Source organism: Pseudochaenichthys georgianus, chromosome 5 (genome assembly GCF_902827115.2).
Source record: "Pseudochaenichthys georgianus chromosome 5, fPseGeo1.2, whole genome shotgun sequence".
Taxonomy (NCBI): Eukaryota; Metazoa; Chordata; class Actinopteri; order Perciformes; family Channichthyidae; genus Pseudochaenichthys; species Pseudochaenichthys georgianus.
In genome coordinates, this window is record NC_047507.1 from 435,294 (window position 1) to 456,932 (window position 21,639).

General features: G+C 41.0%; 1 protein-coding gene and 1 long non-coding RNA gene across 2 annotated transcripts; one reads left to right on the forward strand and one right to left on the reverse strand.

Moving 5' to 3' along the window:
- Positions 1–331: 331 nt before the first annotated feature.
- ccdc51 (coiled-coil domain containing 51) lies at positions 332–21,441 on the reverse strand. The gene is made up of 7 exons (XM_034083118.2): positions 21,303–21,441; positions 20,479–20,561; positions 19,609–19,828; positions 9,835–9,972; positions 7,458–7,622; positions 6,650–6,856; positions 332–2,888 (listed from the first exon to the last, which is right to left on the reverse strand). Exons 2-7 carry the CDS (start codon positions 20,481–20,483, stop codon positions 2,256–2,258), a joined length of 1,368 nt encoding a protein of 455 aa, XP_033939009.1. The 5' UTR covers positions 20,484–20,561; positions 21,303–21,441; the 3' UTR covers positions 332–2,255.
- Positions 11,163–18,641, forward strand: LOC139433808 (uncharacterized). Its single transcript, XR_011643198.1, has 2 exons — positions 11,163–16,513; positions 17,427–18,641. It is a non-coding gene; the product is annotated as an uncharacterized lncRNA (long non-coding RNA).
- Positions 21,442–21,639: the final 198 nt, after the last annotated feature.

The window sequence follows — 21,639 nt, forward strand, 5'->3', positions numbered from 1 at the left end:
AGAAAACCGATTACCTTCTTTGCTGAAAAACTGCAATTACTTTCATATGATTTGGTCTGAAAATGTCCCCTTCACAGTTTCTCAAAGTCTTAATGTATGTATTTAAATAAAGTATTCCCTTTATGTTGATATAAAACAGAGAAAAACCAAGGACATTAGTGATTAGTTGATAATCAAATTAGATGTCCATTCGTTTTCTTCTGATCGACGTATTGATTCCTCAATCCGTTATAAAGCTAACATTAACATTTTAAATGGAAAAAATATTTAGATTCATCAATAACACAAAACGTCTGTCTATACTGAATGTGTGCATCTCTCTTCATCAGTCACTCATTTGGTCCTTTATTAAAGAAACAATAAGTGCAGTGATCATCATCATCATCGTCATCATCATCATGAAAACACATTCAAGTACAGGAGGTTAAAATCGGCAAAACCTAAATCCCATTTTTCTACGTTTTCACTCTGGAATAATACTTTTTTAATTGTTTACGCTGACCGACAAGTCATAGCGGTTTGTTCGTCCAAGTGTCTGATAACGTCTCGTTGGAGAAATAACGTTATCGTGGCCCCAAAGCAGAGGAAATACACCGTGATTCACTTTAGAGCGAGTTAATGATGTACCTTCATGTTTTATTTGTATATTATGCTCACTTTCATCTAGTTAACGTGACATATCTAAAAAGGTAGTTCTGGTGTTGAAAGCTGCAACGTGAAGGTTTGTATTTCTTTAACGTTAGGACACAGTGTCATTGAATGCAGCACAGCTTGAATTAGCACTAAACTCCCGTTAGCTTACAATTCATCTTGAGATCCGATACATATGTGGAGGCAATGCGAAGTGCAGGAAACAGCAGCAGCAGAAAAACACCTGTAATCAGATTATTACAGAAATCTAATTACTCAATCTGCCTTCTTCTGTTTTGAGTGCATTCAAATCCAAAGTTTGGCAAAAGGCAGTGCACTTGAGTACCTGAAGAAGCTCTCCTAACGGTCAAACATGTTTAACGCTGGACACTTCTAACACTCAACAGCCGCCATATTGGATACGCAACAGAAGTGCAAATAAAACGTATTAGTGTGTTTTCACTATATAGCAAATGTACACTGTACTAGACTCGTAAAAAAGCCACCGATGATTTTCTGGGGTTGATTAAGCGGTCTGTAATGATTTGGATCCCTAACGATGCTAACTAGCTAGCTAATAGCAGCCATCGTCACTTCCTGTGAGGACAAGTGTTCACAGTTTACGACATACAGAGTCGCAAGAGAAGTGTCTGAATTGAGACAACACTAGCACCAATTTATTCTGTGCACCAGTCGACCCTAAAATTAAATTCAGAGTTTAATCCCGGATCAAACGTACGTTAAAGGGTCTTCAACATGTTGTTTTTAGTGGTTGTAATGATCTGTTAAATGTCTGTTTCCTTGTGTTCATGTGTCCTTGTTGATATTGCAAATGGAGCTGCTGAGACATTTCATACTTGATCTGACACTAAAGTATCACGGTATCGTATAATGAGTCCCAGTGCATGTCTCACCTCTCTCAAAGGGTCTGACTGTGGTTGTAATGTAATAATAAATGTCTGTTTCCTTGTTCCTTGAGTTGATATGTGTTGATATATTGAGCCAGGATCCTTCTCAGTGTCCCTGTTGGAGCTGTTTTGACTTTAACAGGATTATTATCGTCTGATTTATTTGTCGGATGTGTTGGAATACTTTCACTTCACGTCTTATCCAGCGTTCTACACATGTGTTGCTTTTAAAGGGTCTATTACTTGTTGCTGTGCAGCGTTGTTTGGAAACTAAAATGTTGTGATACGAGACATTTCATACTCAATCTGACATCAAATAGCCTTACAAGACGTATTCAAAGACACAATACCTCTAGAGATGAAAGATTTTATACTTTGGGAATTTGCCACAGACCTGGTGGACAAATACTTATTGAACTTTCTGACCATAAATATCACACATCGGAGCGATTTACTACAAACTGGGAGAAGTGGACTCGGTTGTGAAGACATGTCCGCTCCCCAATTGTTCACTGTTCTTTTATTTGATCTTCATTTCTTTCTCATCTGTGTTTTTTGTGTCATGATGTGTCATTGCTGAAAACAACCACGAACAGATGCATGTCCTTCGTGTGAAGATGCGATGTACAATATGCGGTGACAATGTTTGACACTCAATGCCAATAAAAAGTCAATTCAATCCTACGATATAACAGGTCCCGGTGCATGTGAGCGTCTCTAAGCGCTCCCTCTGAGCAGCAGGTAGACGGCCGCCACGGTGATGGCGGTGGCGCTGAACGTAAACACGGCGTTATAAACATTATTTGTCCTGATCCGTTCTCCCAGAGTTCTCTGAGTCTCCTCCAGACGCCTCACCAGCACCTCAGACTCCCATCGGTCCTTTCTCTCCGTTTCCTTTGTTGTTTCTAACAGCGCCTGTGGTTCAGTGTGTGTCTCAGTGTGTGGTTCAGCCTGTGGTTCAGTGTGTGGTTTGGTGTGTGTCTCAGTGTGTGTGTCCTCCAGGAGCTTCTTCACCACCATCATCCGCCCCTCCATCCTCCCCATCCCTTCCTCCATGTTCCCCAGCTGAGGCAGCAGCTTCTCCAGCAGTGTCTCCGTCCTCTTGCTGCTGATGTGGAGCTCCTTCAGGGCCGAGAGAGGCACGGAGGGAGGGTCTGATGTCGTGTGTTTGCTGTCCTGCAGGAGGACGACGTCCCGCGGAGAGAAAGCGTCGCTCAGAGCGAGTCTCAGGCTGTCGATGAGCGAGCGAAACTCGTCCTGCTGCAGGCGGTGATTTCCTGCCTGGACTTTGAGAGCTTCCTGAAGACTCTCCGGACCTTTCTGAGCCTCCAGCAGCAGGTTCTTCAGCTCCTGCAGACAGAGGAGAGGAGGAAGAAGTGTCAGTGGAAACAACAAATACAAAGTCCTTGAGATCTGCTTTACTAGAGATGCACCACTCAAGCAGTCTCAAGCCGTTTTCTCGGGATGCCCCCAGATAGTCGACTAAACGTTAAAAAAAAAAGAAGGGAATCAGCAGATAAGCATAATAATCCTTATCACAGCGTATTTCTGGCATATTCATTAAGGTCACATGGTATTCCATATGATGCGTGTTACTGAGTTACACACAGTTAGAGACACAATGCTCGTTCTGAATTATCAATAGATGTATTCATTTTAAGTGAGCTGACATCGAGGGTAGAGGAAGTTCAGAGAAGGTCTCAGGTTATAAAAACAGTTAACCTTTGTTAGTTAACTACTCCTAAGGATGTCGTGAGATGATGACGTTCAAACATATACAAGTACAGCTTTCAGAGAGACAAACATGTGACCTTTGTGTGGTAGGCTCCCTAGGCTGCATGATCAAATGTGTGTGTGTTAAACATGGTTAGGGAAAACGTGTGTGTGTTCATTGCAGTGGCTATACATACATCATCGTATGTCCGTGTTTATTGGGTATTTTTGCATGAAACAAAGACTGGCATATAGTTTCGAGCCAGTACTTTCGACAGAAATACACATACACATCCTGTTGAGCAGGATCTACAGTTTCCAGTATTTTCCGTTTCGTAAAATGATCAAATACAGCGAAGATATTCAAATATGTGCTTCCATATTTCATACTTTTGAAATGTATTAACTTTATATCATCGTATCTCCGTGTTTACTGGGTCTTTTTGCATGAAACAAAGACTGGGATATACAGTAGTTTCGAGCCAGTACTTTCGACAGAAACACGGCAATGTTGTCCGGACTGTTGTTTTTATGCGGCACCGGCTTGAACAGGTCATGTGATCTGATCACGCCGGCGTGACGGTCGACTCCAAAGGGTTAATATTAAATACATATAAGTATTTTTACAACTTGTATTTAGAAATACTCTGTTGTAATTATTGATGCATACATGTGTTCATCCATTCAATGTGGCATCTGCTATAATGGGGTTAATGTATGATATTACTTAATAATACAATACATTATAATATATGATATGATAATTACATTTTAGTTTTATTCATTTCTTATTTCATAGTCTCTCATTATTATTATTTGTATCGCTCATCTTATTTTTTGATTTTATTAATCTGTGTGAATCTGTGCTGTCCTGTTTTTCACTCTCACCCTGTTGCTGTTTGAACTACTGAATTTCCCCACGGGATTAATAAAGGTCCATTTTATCTTATCTTAATGTATAAGTTGATTTACTTCAATCTACTGTACAATATTACAAGAAATATACTGCATAAAGCAAACTATATACTTTATTTGATCTAAAATATTGATGTTTCTACAACGCCCATTGTGTATTTTGTGAATGAAGCGCCATCTCATGGGTAAATCCTGTAATTGAACAAATGGGGAAATTGGGCAACGCCCTCTAGCAATTTGGCAACACCCCCAGCCACTGGCATCCGCTGGGCTTTTGACTGGGACACACCCATTTGAGTCTGATCTGGAGTGCTACATCTGTATGTGCTGTTTGATTGTTGCTACTGTTGGGGGGCATTTCCGCGATTGGCAGGTGATGTTGTACTCCAGATTATTATTGTTGTTGCGCAACTGAATAATAATTAATCTCAACTAATGTCTGTGTTTTATGTATCTCTCTCCGTGTTGACATTACGTTTGGTGAGCCATAAATTGCACTAACAAGACTTAAAAAAAATCTCTAGCTGATACATCTCTAAATACAAGCATATTTAATATAGAAATCAAAATGTATGCAGAAGGAAACAATCCTGTCATAAAGTAAATAAATCAGAACAATCTGTGAGCCAAGCCTGGACTCTGAGTGAATCAAAACATGTTGATGTAGAAGAGACATGAAGAAGAGGGGACACATGTTGATGTAGAAGAGACATGAAGAAGAGGGGACACATGCTGATGTAGAAGAGACGTGAAGAAGAGGGGACACATGCTGATGTAGAAGAGACATGATGAAGAGGGGACACATGTTGATGTAGAAGAGACGTGAAGAAGAGGGGACACATGTTGATGTAGAAGAGACATGAAGAAGAGGGGACACATGCTGATGTAGAAGAGACATGATGAAGAGGGGACACATGTTGATGTAGAAGAGACGTGAAGAAGAGGGGACACATGTTGATGTAGAAGAGACATGAAGAAGAGGGGACACATGCTGATGTAGAAGAGACATGAAGAAGAGGGGACACATGCTGATGTAGAAGAGACATGATGAAGAGGGGACACATGCTGATGTAGAAGAGACATGATGAAGAGGGGACACATGTTGATGTAGAAGAGACATGAAGAAGAGGGGACACATGTTGATGTAGAAGAGACATGAAGAAGAGGGGACACATGTTGATGTAGAAGAGACATGGAGAAGAGGGGACACATGTTGATGTAGAAGAGACGTGAAGAAGAGGGGACACATGGTGATGTCGAAGAGACATGAAGAAGAGGGGACACATGTTGATGTAGAAGAGACACGAAGAAGAGGGGACACATGTTGATGTAGAAGAGACATGAAGAAGAGGGGACACATGTTGATGTAGAAGAGACAAAAAGAAGAGGGGACACATGTTGATGTAGAAGAGACATGAAGAAGAGGGGACACATGTTGATGTAGAAGAGACAAAAAGAAGAGGGGACACATGTTGATGTAGAAGAGACATGAAGAAGAGGGGACACATGTTGATGTAGAAGAGACATGAAGAAGAGGGGACACATGTTGATGTAGAGACATGAAGAAGAGGGGACACATGTTGATGTAGAAGAGACATGAAGAAGAGGGGACACATGTTGATGTAGAAGAGACCTGAAGAAGAGGGGACACATGTTGATGTAGAAGAGACATGAAGAAGAGGGGACACATGTTGATGTAGAAGAGACATGGAGAAGAGGGGACACATGTTGATGCAGAAGAGACATGAAGAAGAGGGGACACATGTTGATGTAGAAGAGACATGATGAAGAGGGGGACACATGTTGATGTAGAAGAGACATGAAGAAGAGGGGACACATGCTGATGTAGAAGAGACATGATGAAGAGGGGACACATGTTGATGTAGAAGAGACATGGAGAAGAGGGGACACATGTTGATGTAGAAGAGACATGAAGAAGAGGGGACACATGTTGATGTAGAAGAGACATGAAGAAGAGGGGACACATGTTGATGTAGAAGAGACATGGAGAAGAGGGGACACATGTTGATGTAGAAGAGACATGGAGAAGAGGGGACACATGTTGATGTAGAAGAGACATGAAGAAGAGGGGACACATGTTGATGCAGAAGAGACATGAAGAAGAGGGGACACATGTTGATGTAGAGGAGACATGAAGAAGAGGGGACACATGTTGATGTAGAAGAGACATGAAGAAGAGGGGACACATGTTGATGTAGAAGAGACATGAAGAAGAGGGGACACATGTTGATGTAGAAGAGACATGAAGAAGAGGGGACACATGTTGATGTAGAAGAGACATGAAGAAGAGGGGACACATGTTGATGTAGAAGAGACATGAAGAAGAGGGGACACATGTTGATGTAGAAGAGACATGAAGAAGAGGGGACACATGTTGATGTGGTAGAGACATGGAGAAGAGGATGTTGCGTAGCAGGGGACCTTTAAACAAATGGATTGTAATAATAGACGTTGCTCCTCACCTGCAGGCGGACTCTGTTGATGTACGTTGAGCCCATGACCCCGATCAGCGCTCCGAGCACCGACCCGATGATGGACCAGTTCTTGGTTCTCTCCGCTCTCGTTCTCTCCTTCTCGTGACTCGCCCGAACGCCCGCAGAGAACAAGGCGAACTTTTCCCGCTCCGACCCCTCTGCGTTCTCGTACGCCGTTCGGAGACGACGCTCCTCCTATCGGGGGGAAGGGGACATTATTAACAAGCTTAAAAAATGGGTTTCAAAAATTGTAAACATGTATTTATTGATTTTTTACATTTATCACACAAACGAACATTCCCCGACATTAGCCATATGGCAGATAACAAGATAATGCAAACAAAAAGTATGCAGTTTCTAGAAATCAGTTTTAAGTACAGACCAAGAATATAATTACTAATTCATTAATTAATAATGCAAATTAACAAATTTAACACAAATACAATAAAAGCACAAGCAGAGCAGAGTACAGCTTACAATTCTCCAAATAGATTAACCATATTCAAAATGTTAGTAATTTAGTTTTTGGGAGAAGGGAATTAAATAAGTGTAAACTTCTTCCCACGCCTTTTGGATGTCGAATTAGGCAGATCATTTGTTTATATATCATTTGTAAGTCAGTAATATTTTGGTTTATCAATTTGACTCTACTTACTTTGTACAGTATCATAATTGTATTATTATTTTTTGTCTTATTGTATTACCCGTTCGAAATAAATCAAATCAAAAGTTAACTTAAAAAACGACTACCTTATTGGTTAGTCTCCAGCTGCGTTTATTTGCACGTTCAGCTCACCTGCAGCAGTCTGTGCTCCTGCGTGGCGAGCTCCAGGTAGTGAGCCTCTTCTCTGGAGACCCGGTCCAGGCGGTCTCGGACCTCTTTCAGACGGACCTGCAGAACCTCCAGGCTGCCGTGAGCCTCGCGCACCATCCCTCTGGACACCATGAACGCTGACTCCGCCTGGAACAGACACACGTCGTGGTACGCTCAGGACCTCTCTCATCTGTGGGAGCTGTATTGTTCCCACATCTATTATGCCAGTTTTATGTTGAGCGTTCATGTTTGAACACTGCACGTCTGAAACTGAAACCTCAATATGAAGGGATGCAGCGATACAGCTTTGTTTGGGAAACAAAAGGAAGTGAGTCAGAAGCCACAGCACCGGAGTAAGATCAGGGACTATTTGGATAAAACCGACCAAAACACCACGATGCCATAATGTGTCCATAGTAACTGTAAGAGACATTTGAATGGAGCTCATATAGATGAGAGCAACACCTACGTCACTTCCGGGCAGAAATGACGGCCCGCCCACTTTTGGGGGAAACAAAGCAGTCATTTGACGGCGGTCGATTCAAATTCTGAAGTTTTTGCCAATCCGATCTGAAATGTAAGAAAACCGTGGATGTGTGGATCTTCAAAGAGCCCGGTTACGACGGCCAGACAGGCAAACAGTTACATTCAATCATTTGAAATCGCCGATCGGGCTCGATGTATGATTACATTAAAATCAGTAGGCGAGGCCGTCATTTCGCCAGCTGTTACTCTCATGAGCGAGAAGGAAAATAATAGTTTTAACACGCCAACAAGCTACTGTGTCGTTTATTGCTCCTCAAACATTAAAACACATCCAGAGTTACGTGTTTCTGAACTTCCTCTAAGAACAAAAGGACTTCAGGCTCGATCGCCGTTCAAATGACAGCGTTGTTTCCCCCAGAAGTGGGCAGGGCCGTAAAGTGACGTAGATGTTACTCTCATCTATGACCATTGATCGCCTGCTGCTATATTTAACCATACATCGAGCCCGATCGTCGATTTCCAATGAGTTAATGTAACTGACTGGCCGTCGTGACAGGGCTCTTTGAAGATCCACAAATCCACGGTTTTCTTACATTTCTAATCAGATTGGCAAAAACTTCATAATTTGAATTGACCGCCGTTCAAATGACTGCGTTGTTTTCCCCCAAAAGTGGGCGGAGCCGTACTTTTTGCCCGGAAGTGACGCAGGTGTTCCTCTCATGTATTTACGTTGAGCTTTTCACAATTGTGTGTCGCAGTCCTATCGCTTCGGGCTAAAGGTATTTCAGGTGTGTTTTCACCTGATTGGGACTGACCCCAGAAGGTCATATGGTTTTTGCTTTAGCTCAAGTGTGAGTAACGCAATGTCTGTCTGATCAGGCAGTGAGTTGACGTGTAGATGTGTATTCATTCTGCACCGGATAACGAGCCTACCGATTCATCACGGAAAACAGCAACACAACCGCCAGATCCCCACCGGAGTTAGAACACCACAGCAGCTTTAGTTTGAGGCTAAAGCTGCTTCCTTGTTCAGGTCTAAAACCACCGGACTCAGAGACAGCTTCATCCCACAAGACGATTAAACACCTGAACTCTTTCCAGGGTCTATGCAGGAATCCTGAAGTCACATGTAAAACCTTTTAAGACCTTTCCATACATCTTAAGACCTCATGGCCACTTGGAGTTCTAACCGGTTACCTTGGCGACACACTTTACCTCACATTGACTATATACAGTATTGATCGTCCTTTCTCCTTATCTTCCAACCATTTGGACGCTAACTTGCATTTCCCCATAACGATGTTGCTTAGCAACCGGCGTAAATGGACCTCTATCGAGCAGTGAGCGTGCGATGTCCTGTTCAGATGACGTCAAACCCAACGGGATGCCATCAATAAACTCCACAGAATCACACTACACACCTACGCCATGACTACATTCAGGCAGACTGTAGAACACAACCTCTCTGGACTATTTATACACTTATTGAAAACAAGCTACAACATGTAATACCTTTGAAAATGCTGTTTAATAGCCTTCATTTTCGCTAAATTGATTTATCAACTTTTAATACTTTTTAAGACCCCCTGCTTTAAAGAAATCAATAACATCTGTTTGCAACGTACACATTATTTATCTAATATATCACATTCAATTTACTTATATAAAGACTCTCCTTGCACTATTTCTATTTTATTTGTATTCTCTTGCACTCTTTTATCCGTCTTATTTACTCCATGTCCTCTATATATATATATTCATGTTGCTCTGCATTGCCACACCTGCACTGTAGCTGCTGAGCACATGACGAAAGCCGTGAATTGAATAAGTCTAAAACGCAGGGCAGCAATAAGACACGCAGCTTCACACTGACCTCATTGACTCTGGTTTGAGCCACTCGGACCTCGTTGATCCCGACAAACTCCTCATATCTTTCCCACCAATAGTTCAGAGAGGAGCTGGCAGCCTGAGCCGACCTTTGACCCCACTGATGACCCAACTCACCTGCATGCTGGAGGAGAGAGAGAAGAGAGAGAGAGAAGAAAGTTGTTTAGTTTCGTGTCATATTTTTCCGTTTCAGATGATAATGCTGTGTTTATAACAAAACCGTTAAAACAGTTTTAGGCTTTCTGCAGGTTTCAACAAGAAACATTTTAAACAATTAAGGCATTGATTGACATTTAATACCAGGGGTGTTGAAATTAACCGTTTCTACGATGCGGTCGATTCTGCATCGATGCAGTGACAGAACATCATCGATTATAGCGTAGTAACGTTGCTTCCTGATTTTACGGCCGCGGCTTTACTATAACGTTTTCTTTTCTGTCACTTGAATATCAAATCGGTCGGTGCCGCAGAGATCAGGGAACAGACGTGACAGCGACTCCAAACACGTCGGCTTTATCCACCAACACAAGAACACCAGTCCAGAACCGACAGCAGAAGGACCCGCTCTGGATCAGTCCGTGTCGCTGCGGCTCAGAGACACAGACAGGGATTTGTGTTTTAAAAATATTCGCGTTACAATCATGTCAGGTTTTTGGTGGATTTAGTCAAGTCTTGGATTGCAGAGTATGAATGCCCTCTTGCTATTTTCAGACGATACGTGTGTACAGTTTGTGAAGGCAGGAGGAAAGCTTCCGCGATCTCCGTCTCCTCTGTTCCTCTAAGCCCCGCCCCCCCTGAAAACAATGAGTGACAGGCTGATAGTGACCCGATAGAAACTTTATTATTCACTGATTGAGATATGAAGCTAACTTAATCTCTTACAATCATGGGATTTATGTAACAGTAAGATAGAGAATGTGAGTGAGCACCCACATGCACTATTTTAGTTTGTATGCTGTTGCAATACTCCTGTTGTCTGCTGTGTTCAGACTCAAGTCATGTGATGCCACATTCAGGACCTTCGGTGTGCTTCTTTGAGCAGAAGACGTTGCTAGAAGCTGCAGAAGCATTCGTTTTTGAGGATGGAGCAATTTCACACAGATATAGGGAGGCTAGAGCTATACAATTGATTTAATTTGGTTTATAATGAATGTCAAGACATTTATGTTATTTCTGAAGCACTTTCTAAATAATAAAAAGGGAGTTCATATGTATTTACTGCATGTATTCATTGATGAAAAAGAAGCCCTGTGCAGTAATATAGAAAATTGAGGATGCAACGCATTGTTAAGAACTGGTATTCAAAGGTGAAGGATAAAGATAAGGAAAAAGTAACTGTGAATAAGATATAGTAAATCCTGTTATAGGAAACATTGAGCTGTCTGAGTGGAAAAATAACGTGTTAAAGTTTACTGCTGTTAAAGTTTACTGCTGTTAAAGTTTACTGCTGGCCGGCTACATCCTGTTATCTTCAAGGACGAGATGTGGGGCCCTGATCCTCACCAGTATGGCCCTGGCCTGACCTTGGCTAAAACTGTGTGTTGCTGGGCAGAAAAGGTAGACTGCAGCACAGAGAGCACCAAAGGTGGGGGCTTCACAGCAAACACTATAAAGAAAAAGATATATTCAGATTTCGGCACTCACTTCAACTGGGACCTCACACTGACGAGCCTGTCACGGTGGGAACTCAAGAAGGAGTCCAAAGCGCTTTGTGGTATAGTACGGATTGATATATCTTTGTTGAACTGTGTAATAAAGTGCTTATTTGTAGAAACAATTCATTGGAGTGCAAAGTCTAGTTTTTGTACAGCTAACAGAGAATAGTGTCTAGGACACAATTCCTTTCCCCTCAGAACTAAGAAAGGTCATCGGCAGATCCGGACGGCGACCCCGCTCTGGCCATATCCAAACGATCTGCGCGGAGGACGGACCTGGTCCGGTAGACTCCAACAGCTTGGTGACCCCGTGACGTGATGGTCTAGAGCGGGAAGTCCGGACACCGATGACCTTCTGAGAGGACACCAAAAAACATTGAGTTTACGGCTTTTACAAGAAACCATCTCACACAATCAAAAACCCAGGTCATTTAGAATCAAGGTAAGCATCTGCCTGTTACAACAAATAGATGTGTTTGAAATACCACTACATTTTAGGATTGTGTGAAAATGGCAGAAATAATTGTCTCAGCTAAAAAGTAAAGATAAAACGTAAATAAAATTGTGTGCACTGAATAGATCAACAAGGGTATAAACAAATCTGTGATGAGAAGCGGGTGGAACCCGTAATTTATGAGGATCCGCCGCGGTCCAACGGGAAGGTGTCAAACTTGTCAAACAAGTAGCCAACAGTAAGGTGTCAAACTTGTCAAACAAGTAGCCAACAGTAAGGTGTCAAACTTGTCAAACAAGTAGCCAATAGTAAGGTGTAAAACTGGTCGCCGTATCAGTAGCTAATATATCTGTGTACAATGTTTGCTGTTTGTTGATTGTTCTGTCTGTTGGTTGTCATTGTTGATTCGTAAAGACCTTGTTTTATGTTGGTAAATGTTTTGGTATACCAATAGTTTGTTGATTAGTTGTTGAAAGAAGCCCCCCTTCTCTTGAAAAGGCTGAGAGCTCCAGCCGGAGCCGGGGTGTCAGTATTTGTCTGTGAAAGAATCTCCCCCCACTTTCGGATTCTGTAGAAGAATACTCTTTGTTTCAATCAGAAAAAGAGCAAGCTATTCATCACAATTGTATTTTTAGGTTATGAATAAAACAAAAAGTAGTAGCCTAAGTGATAAACAGGAGGGTTTTTGAACGCTTGTCAGTCAGAAGGAATATATTAATGTTTATATAACAGGGGAAGCTCATTTGTGGTCAGCTGCCCTCTGTTCTTCAATATTCTGTGTTGCTCCACGGACATTCAAATAAATAAGAATAAGGACATTAAGAGTAACGACAAGAATTGTCCAGTGTATTAATAAATACAAGTGAACACATATTAACCTAGTCAGATAAATCGATACGAAGTCATTCTTGTTTCAAGGAAGCCCCCCCCCCCTCATGGAATGCCTGTTCAAGCCGGGGTGTCTGTGAGAGTACCCACACCCCCCTCCTTCTTTTTTCTCTCTCTCTTCTTAAATGCATGAAGAAAGAGCATTGAATTTAAAACAAGGAGTGAATAACATTGAAAATGAATAGATCAATGTGGGAGCTCAAGTAGTAGATATTGAAATAAATAAGAAACTATAATTTGCTGTTTTTAGCATAGTTTTTGTAGGATACAGTTACGTCACTTTGTGGTTTTATGAGGGGTTTTGAGAACTGATTGGTACCATTACATTGCATTGTGAATTTCGTGGTATTTGTCATTTACTGAGAAGTTTACTTATATTTCGAAGGCATTTATTGCATACAGTAACGTTGAGGGAAAGTAATAATACTGTTTGCTGAGTATATGAAGCAGGTTAAAGTTTGATTCAAATTGAACATAATAGTGGATTATTCCACCTAGTGTTTTTATAATATCATTAGTAGACATTAATTGTGTTTGTAAGTTTATGAAGAAAGAGTAGAAAGTAAACGGGAGGTTGTTATGAGTTTGTCAGTCAGAATGAATCTGTTAAATGGTTACGCATGACAGAGGTGTTGCACAAACACACCGGTGATTGATGAGGGGAAACTTGAGCCGGCAGCTGCAGGGCACAGGGAGGAAAGAGAAAGACAAGTAGATGTTTTGAAGAGTTCAGAGAGAGTACAACTTGTTTCTAAATAATGTCATATTGTTTTGTGAGTAAACATGAAATAAAAATATATTTACTAGATATAACAACAACAACAGGCTTAACTAGGTTGACAGAAAACTGCTATTAACCAGTTTCAGCAGCTACTGTCATATCTGTGTTCTACAGAGAACATATGTTGCATTTACAATTCATATTAAGGAAGTCCACAATTGATACCATTAAAGACCTTTTTTGGTTTCAAATTAAAGAAGATTTTAAAGATGAAGTAAGCAGGACTTCAACTAGACAAAAGAGATTTTACAATGTGGTTTTACTACTGTTAATGGAGTAAAGAATCCGGGTAGACTACTGCCATTGATTTGTTTTAACATTCACATGTTTCAGCATTCCTGACCATATAGACACTCAGCCGTTTTATTTTGTAACCCTTTGGGGGAGAGATTTAAATTGAGTTTATCTCCAGTTGCTGATTTATTGTGATTACAGCGGCACTGGAAAGTTGTGCGCCACCTTTGGGTTGTACTCTGAATCAGTGTGTTGGTGAAGAGTTGCTCACTACAGAAACAGAAGAACTGTGCAAAGAACGCATCTGAGGAGGGTTTGACATTTTGCATGTACCTCGTTGTCAAGGCAACAGTGGTGGGAAGAGAAACAGCAGTTTTGGGGGATTCCTGCTGTGCGGAGGACAAGTGTGTCTGCTGACTGTAGCACATTGATCCAGAGGTGCCTTCCCCCTCAGGACATCCCAGTGCAAGAGTTTCATTGATCCTATTGGCTACAGCTGCAGAGGACAACGCATTACTGACTGTTCACAATGTGACAAGATCTTGAGACAGGCTGGTCTCAGGCGGTTCAGACTCTGAGGAAAATATGCGATGATTTGACAGCATAACTGTGCAAGAGTTTTCCAGAGGGTGGTGTACAACAATAACATTAGTGTTTGAGAGGGGAGGCTGATTGTTTAAATGATGGTCTGGAATGCTGAAAAGATTAAAGTTTAATATTCTTGGTTGACAAACAAGACATCTGATTATTAGGTCACACATAATAATTTAGACATATAAACTAACTATGAGTAAAGGGATTAATGGATTTCATATCCTAGGGAGGGTTAGTTAGGTTGCGAATACTTCGCAGGGTATTTGCTAATGTATTTTGAAGAACAAATAACAAGGACACAAGTCCAATTTTGTTTTGTTTTTAGATTAAATTGTCCGTTACCAAAACTGTTCACCTTGTGTCTAGATTTGGACTTTGAGGGTAAGGGAGTATTTAGGCTTATTTTTATACATCTGACATTTTAAAATATGTTGGCTGTTCACCAGATAGACATTGGTTAAGAAATTTTCTGAAGATTGAATATTTGTTCCATTTCTACATATTCCTATTTAAAAAGTAATTTTAGAGTAAAGAGGGCTGAGGCTGAAATGGGAAATAATGTGGGGCCTTCAATCACCCATTAGAAGGGTGCATATTATTGACGACCAATAGGGAGGAGGGGTCACTCGACCCACCCTGCAGTGGGTTTTAAAATCTTACTTGCAGCTTCACAGGAAGCGCACGGCACCAGATTATGAGTTTAGAGGACTAGCGGCACCACCTCCTAATGGACATTCATTTAGTTGGTAATTAACCGACATTTAGAGATGTTAAAAAGTAAAAACATACCTACCATGAGGGATGATTCCTAAGTTCAGCTACAAACCATTGATGAAATTACTTCTGTTTTTAGGTCCTTGATAAAGGAAGGAGTGATTGTTACATGTTCAGGACACCCAGGGTTCCACGCACTGTTAAAGAGGGTAACATTGTTCTTTAAGTGCACCAGAATTGAAGATAAATTAATAGAATGAGTTATGGAATACATAGAAGAGTTTCACAGATCCTGATAATGTTTTGACACAAGATAATAGTGATGTACACAAGTTTCTGAATTACATCTATTAGACGTGTTGATATTGATTAGGTGTTAATGAACTGCAGTAGTAGTACAATAAGGAAGTGACATTTTTTGGCTAACACTTTTCAGGGAATTTGGGAGAACAGAGATATCTTGAACATTATAGTTGTAATTGTGAATTAATAAATGATGGCGCTCCATATATACAGATTTCTATAGACGGAGGATGCTGGCCTGTGCTGGAACATCGGAGTCTCTGCAGGGCACGACACATGGCCAAAAAGACTGAGACCAACTGACCTTTGACCCTGACAGACAGTTTAACTTGGGAAGGCACTGTCAATGACTGACTCTGAGGTGTACCTGACCAAAACCTGACTTTACAACCTGACGGTGTGAGTGAGTGTATGTTTGCATCTGATCAGTGCAACTGCATGATTTAAAACGATGACTAATCAAGCATGTTTTGGACTAACACATTATCTCTGTGTGATAATAATGTGTGAAATGAGAGGTTTCCTAACATTGCACAAAAGGGGAAACCGTTTCTAACCTACTTGATGTTTCACTCCCACAGGAGGTGGCGGTTTGAAGAATGTGAAACTCAAACTATGACATTTGAAGGTTCTGTTTCTTTTAGGACTGAAAGATGGAGAGAAACACTTACTGGAGTGTTTACTGTGGGAAATGATGGATGTACATTTGGGAAAATGTTTGGTATTGTCTTATAATCCATTATGACCTGAAGGTTTTCTTCCCATACAGGTTTTTGTTTACACATGAGATAATGTGTAAAAAAGGGGGAGTGTAAACTTTACAATGTACATTTTTCATTTAGGGACTGAAAGGAACCTGCTGCCCAACTCCATTGTTCAATCTGATCATTGATTGACAGTTTTAGAATTGACCTGCTCCATATCTGGGGATAACACACTGTTTGATGAATGTCTCTAATATTGATTGAGTTATAGCAGGTAACACAGATAGAGAATCAGTGGCCAAGGGGCTGCCAGAGAGATGGACTTAAGAAGCTGACCTGTGAGTAATGTGTCAACTAATGTGTCAACAGGTATTAAAGTAACTAAGGTTTGAAATGTAGAAAGAACATATTTACAGTTAAAGTTAAAACATAGTAATGTAATGAGACACAATGTAATGTGGACAACATCATGTAACTAGCCTGGTAAAGAAGTAAAAGCCATAGACTTTATTGTTGAGGTCATTATGGGGATATACATTTAATCTAAATACATAATAGAAAGACATTTGAAGACAGTTTGTTGGAATTCTGTATTCATTTTTTCAGCGGGATAATATCTAAGCACTGACGGGTAGAAGCAGTATCACCAGGAAGCCATTCACTTTGTTAGTATTGTGATTTTGGTTGTTTTTGAATCCATAAGATTAGTGTGTTTCTTTACCAGAAACATTAGCAGTTCAAATCATATTTAGATTTTTTAATGGGATCTCAGGGATTTCATTTAAAAATAAATACAGATGCTTGTCAGAAATTCAGAGCTATTGAAATATGTTATTTAGTTTACCTAAAGATGTTGGGGTTCTTATTTAGTTGGCACAGTCCAAGTATTAAGATTCTGAAGCTGCACAATTAATTTAGAAAACCTGTGCACAGACGTCTGTTGTTTTAAGACACCCCACCAACAGGCTCCAAGTGGCCACGCACTGGTGGGTCAAACAGCCGAGGGCCCTAGAGCCCGGAGCGTAGGCTTGAGGGATTTGTATCAGATTTCTCCACACAGGTTGCTGACGCCGAAAGGGGGACCCGAGACGCAGGAGGCTGACTGTCAACCCCAGGCTCTCCGGCCCCGACCGAGTGACCCAGAGGACATCCCATGCCGTCCGCCTACAAGGAAAGGGGGACACGTGGTACCACTGGAGCAGGTGTGTGGAAGCACCAGCACCTACCAGGACCCTCGCTGACACCATCCAGGACCTAGGCCAACTGAACATCAGGCAAACAACCGAAGCCCCCAACCCCCAAGTGTGGACATCGACTCAACTTCCGAGGAGGAGGAGACAACAGGAGAACCAACGGCAGCCCAGGAGATAACAGCCGGCGAGGAGGCACAACAAGGGACCGCTCCCCCAAAGTAGGCGGTACACCACACGCATCACATACACACACCACACAAGAGACACTCACCTACACTGATACACCAAAGAACTTTTACAAGAAAAACGAAGATGAAGAAGAACTCAGGACCTAACCAACACCTCTATTGCTTGGCCTTAACACTTTGTTTTTTCATCATTGTTGGAATAATCATTATCATAGTGGGTGAAAGGGGGAGGCAAATCATTGACCAAAGTAATAATCCAAATTCCCCACAAAATGAAACTACACAAGATATCAATGGCCGTGTTTGCAGCAATTTTGACCTTGTGCGGGTGCTGCTGCATCCCATGTATCCGCTCAATGGTGGACAAAATAATTAGTACCGCCATAGCACCTTCTACTCCCCTGGGCCAACAACTCGCCTTGCTATCCTTAGAAAACAACCCAGACATTGAGGAAGGCGAAGAAGAAGCAGCAGCAATGGACACTTTCCCGACAGCACCATCAGTACCACCGTATGGCAGAATGTGGGAAAGAGAGACAGAAGCCTAAAACAGCTGACATAAATGTACATAAACAATAGCGTTGTTTTGTTGCCCCAATCATTAGAATGGGGCAAAAGGGGGATTGAAGGATAAAGATAAGGAAAAAGTAACTGTGAATAAGATATAGTAAATCCTGTTATAGGAAACATTGAGCTGTCTGAGTGGAAAAATAACGTGTTAAAGTTTACTGCTGTTAAAGTTTACTGCTGTTAAAGTTTACTGCTGGCCGGCTACATCCTGTTATCTTCAAGGACGAGATGTGGGGCCCTGATCCTCACCAGTATGGCCCTGGCCTGACCTTGGCTAAAACTGTGTGTTGCTGGGCAGAAAAGGCAGACTGCAGCACAGAGAGCACCAAAGGTGGGGGCTTCACAGCAAACACTATAAAGAAAAAGATATATTCAGATTTCGGCACTCACTTCAACTGGGACCTCACCTGTCACGGTGGGAACTCAAGAAGGAGTCCAAAGCGCTTTGTGGTATAGTACGGATTGATATATCTTTGTTGAACTGTGTAATAAAGTGCTTATTTGTAGAAACAATTCATTGGAGTGCAAAGTCTAGTTTTTGTACAGCTAACAGAGAATAGTGTCTAGGACACAATTCCTTTCCCCTCAGAACTAAGAAAGGTCATCGGCAGATCCGGACGGCGACCCCGCTCTGGCCATATCCAAACGATCTGCGCGGAGGACGGACCTGGTCCGGTAGACTCCAACAAAGGTCAACTCAAAGAACGGTTGAGAAACAAACAGACGTGCAATCACCGCTAAGTGCACTTTAACACAGGGGGATCTGCGCTCGCACTTTAGGTAGCACTTCTATCTGCTTTTGCACTGCACACGTCGTAGCTGCTACATTGTACTGCCATGTGGTAAATACTTGTGTATGCTGCTATTTTGCACTTTTGCATATCATGTATTTTGTTTTTGCTATGTTTGTAAAATGTAAATGTCTTAAATGTTTTATGTGAGGGACTGCGGACGGAAAGTAGCTCAAAGCTAAATCTGGCACTTGACACGTTTTAATGTTTAAGTGTTCATTACTGAGCATTGTCCCTGCGGAATAAACGATTACATGAAAAAAATCGCGATGCATCGGGATGTCGAATCGAATCGTGAGACCAGTGAAGATGCACAGCCCTATTTAATACCCCGTTGCATTTTGAAACCTGGCAGAGGTCTGAAGGGAAATCAGTGTGAACGAAATAAGACAATGCAATGGTAATATGCAACAGCAGCCTAAAATATAATCTAGTTTAACCTATAATCTAAATGTTAGGGAAGATGTGAGGGTAGCTCGACAAATACATTCTGACAGGGGCGTACATTTAATTAAATATAGACAAAAACTTCAACAACCATCTTGATTATAAAAAGAACATTCATTTTAACACCAATACATTTTCAACCTTTTTAGGTGATCCATTTATATACTTAAGACGAAGCAATCGGTTGATGTTGCATATGGTCAATAAAATGTGTTTAAATCAGTTGTAATATATTAGTTTGTACCTGTAACGCAGCCAGGGCGCGCTCCTTTACCACCTCAGCATTGCCCTTCCCATCAGGAGGGGTGGGGTTAATTGGTGGGGTTTGTGGAGGGGTGGGTGGAGGAGAGCCAGGCTGATGGTGAGCGCTGTAGGTCCGGATCAGAGAGATTCTGCCGGGCAGGAAGAGGCGAGAAAGACAACAAGCGCCACGAGTCCGGAGGCAGATCTGAGCTCCTCTGTACCTGGAACAGTGAAGGTCGTTGCTAAATATGTCCCCAGTCTCTTTTTAATAATACAGCTGATGAGAAGAGTCTGAAAAGTTGCTAAATATGGTGAGAAGATTCTGCAACATGTAAAATGTGACCAACTCAGAACCTGCTATATCTGAAGCCCAAAAACAATTAAATAAGACATGGGATTTACACAAAAGCGGCAACTAACTGGAGGGACATCACGATTTGGAAACGTCACTAATTAAGAAATTAAAAGAATGGCATCAAGAGAGTGCATCAATATCAATCAGCAGTTAATGTCGTCTCTGTAATTGTTATACTTAGCAAGATAAGATAAGATAAGAAGTACAGCATAAAAAGACATGGCATTATACAATAAAAATTAAAAGACTAGAAAATAAACAATCCAAAATGTAAACATCTCAATCGCATTAAAAAAGACTAGAAAATATACATGTTGAATTACAAATGTACAGTAACAAAATATAAAGCAGGATATTATATATACATAAGTATGTGAGGAATGGAATATTACATATTAGATTGAATATAAATGTAAAATGTGCAGTGTGATTTTAAGTCCAGTAATGTTGTTAATCCTCAAAGTCAGCCGTCAGATAAATCAGCTTTTTCCAATGGACGGCATTTAGTAGAAGTACCTCATTGCAGCAGTCAGGAGTGCAGCTTGAAAACTGTCAACGCTTCTGTTTCACTGCTATTGAACATAATCAGGAACATGAACCTGGGAGAAAACAGTTAAATATTACACATTTATTCAGTATTTATTCAGTATTTTCTTAATATTGTGTATTTTTTTAAATACTCCAGTGATAAATGTATTTACTTTGAATATGTCTATAGCCGATTTGCTGTTAATGTTGATTTTTTTTATTGTATCTTATTCTATATTTTAAATACTTTTAACTCATGTGCTTGACAACACTGCTGCTTAATTTCCCAATTTGGGATGAATACATTATTTATCTATCTACCAACTTTTTGACTAATTAAATATATGTTTTGGGAGCATTAAGGGTTACATACGTTTAGTTTATTTGATAAGTGTTGGATTTCAACTTTACATGTGGGAGAAAAACATATCAATTCCACAAATATGCAATTTCTTATTCACATTTTTAACTAAAAGAGAAAACATGATTAATACGCATTTTGCACTCAAAACATGACGAAAGCCATCCCACACGGTGACCTATCATCATCAAACCACTAACACTGACTGATAAACCAACTCAATAATCAGCCATAAAGGATAATAATGATGTTTAAAGGGTGTAACATAATTCATATAACTTTAATAGCGATTTTCCTCCAAGGTTATCTGTCACTTCTGTGTATGTCCTGCTTCATCCCCAGCTAGCCTTTAGCTCCAGGTTGTTACCAGTTACCGGTAAACTCACTTTAAAGTATTATACACCGAATATGTGATGGTTTCCCTCACATTACAAGGAAGTAAAACATATACCTGTTGTCCTCAGTGTTGTCAGAGCATACATGTCACAAGGACGCCGTTTATTTGGGCTAACTCGTTAGCATTATGGATGTATAAAGAGCGGTGACGTTCATTCCTATGACAGTTGCTCGGTGGCGCGTGAAGCCAGAAATGCACCATCAGCATCCGGGTCGTTTTGCTTATGGAGCATGCGCAGTTGAGTTTCCATTGAGCCCCGCCCCCGCTCTCGGCTCAGTCAAATCAATGGAGAGGCGAAATAACTCTTGATTCAGCTTTTAGCGCATTTTTTAAACGTTATACCCTAATGATTTAAATAACAGCAATAAAAGCGTTCGTGCTGGGTAGTTAA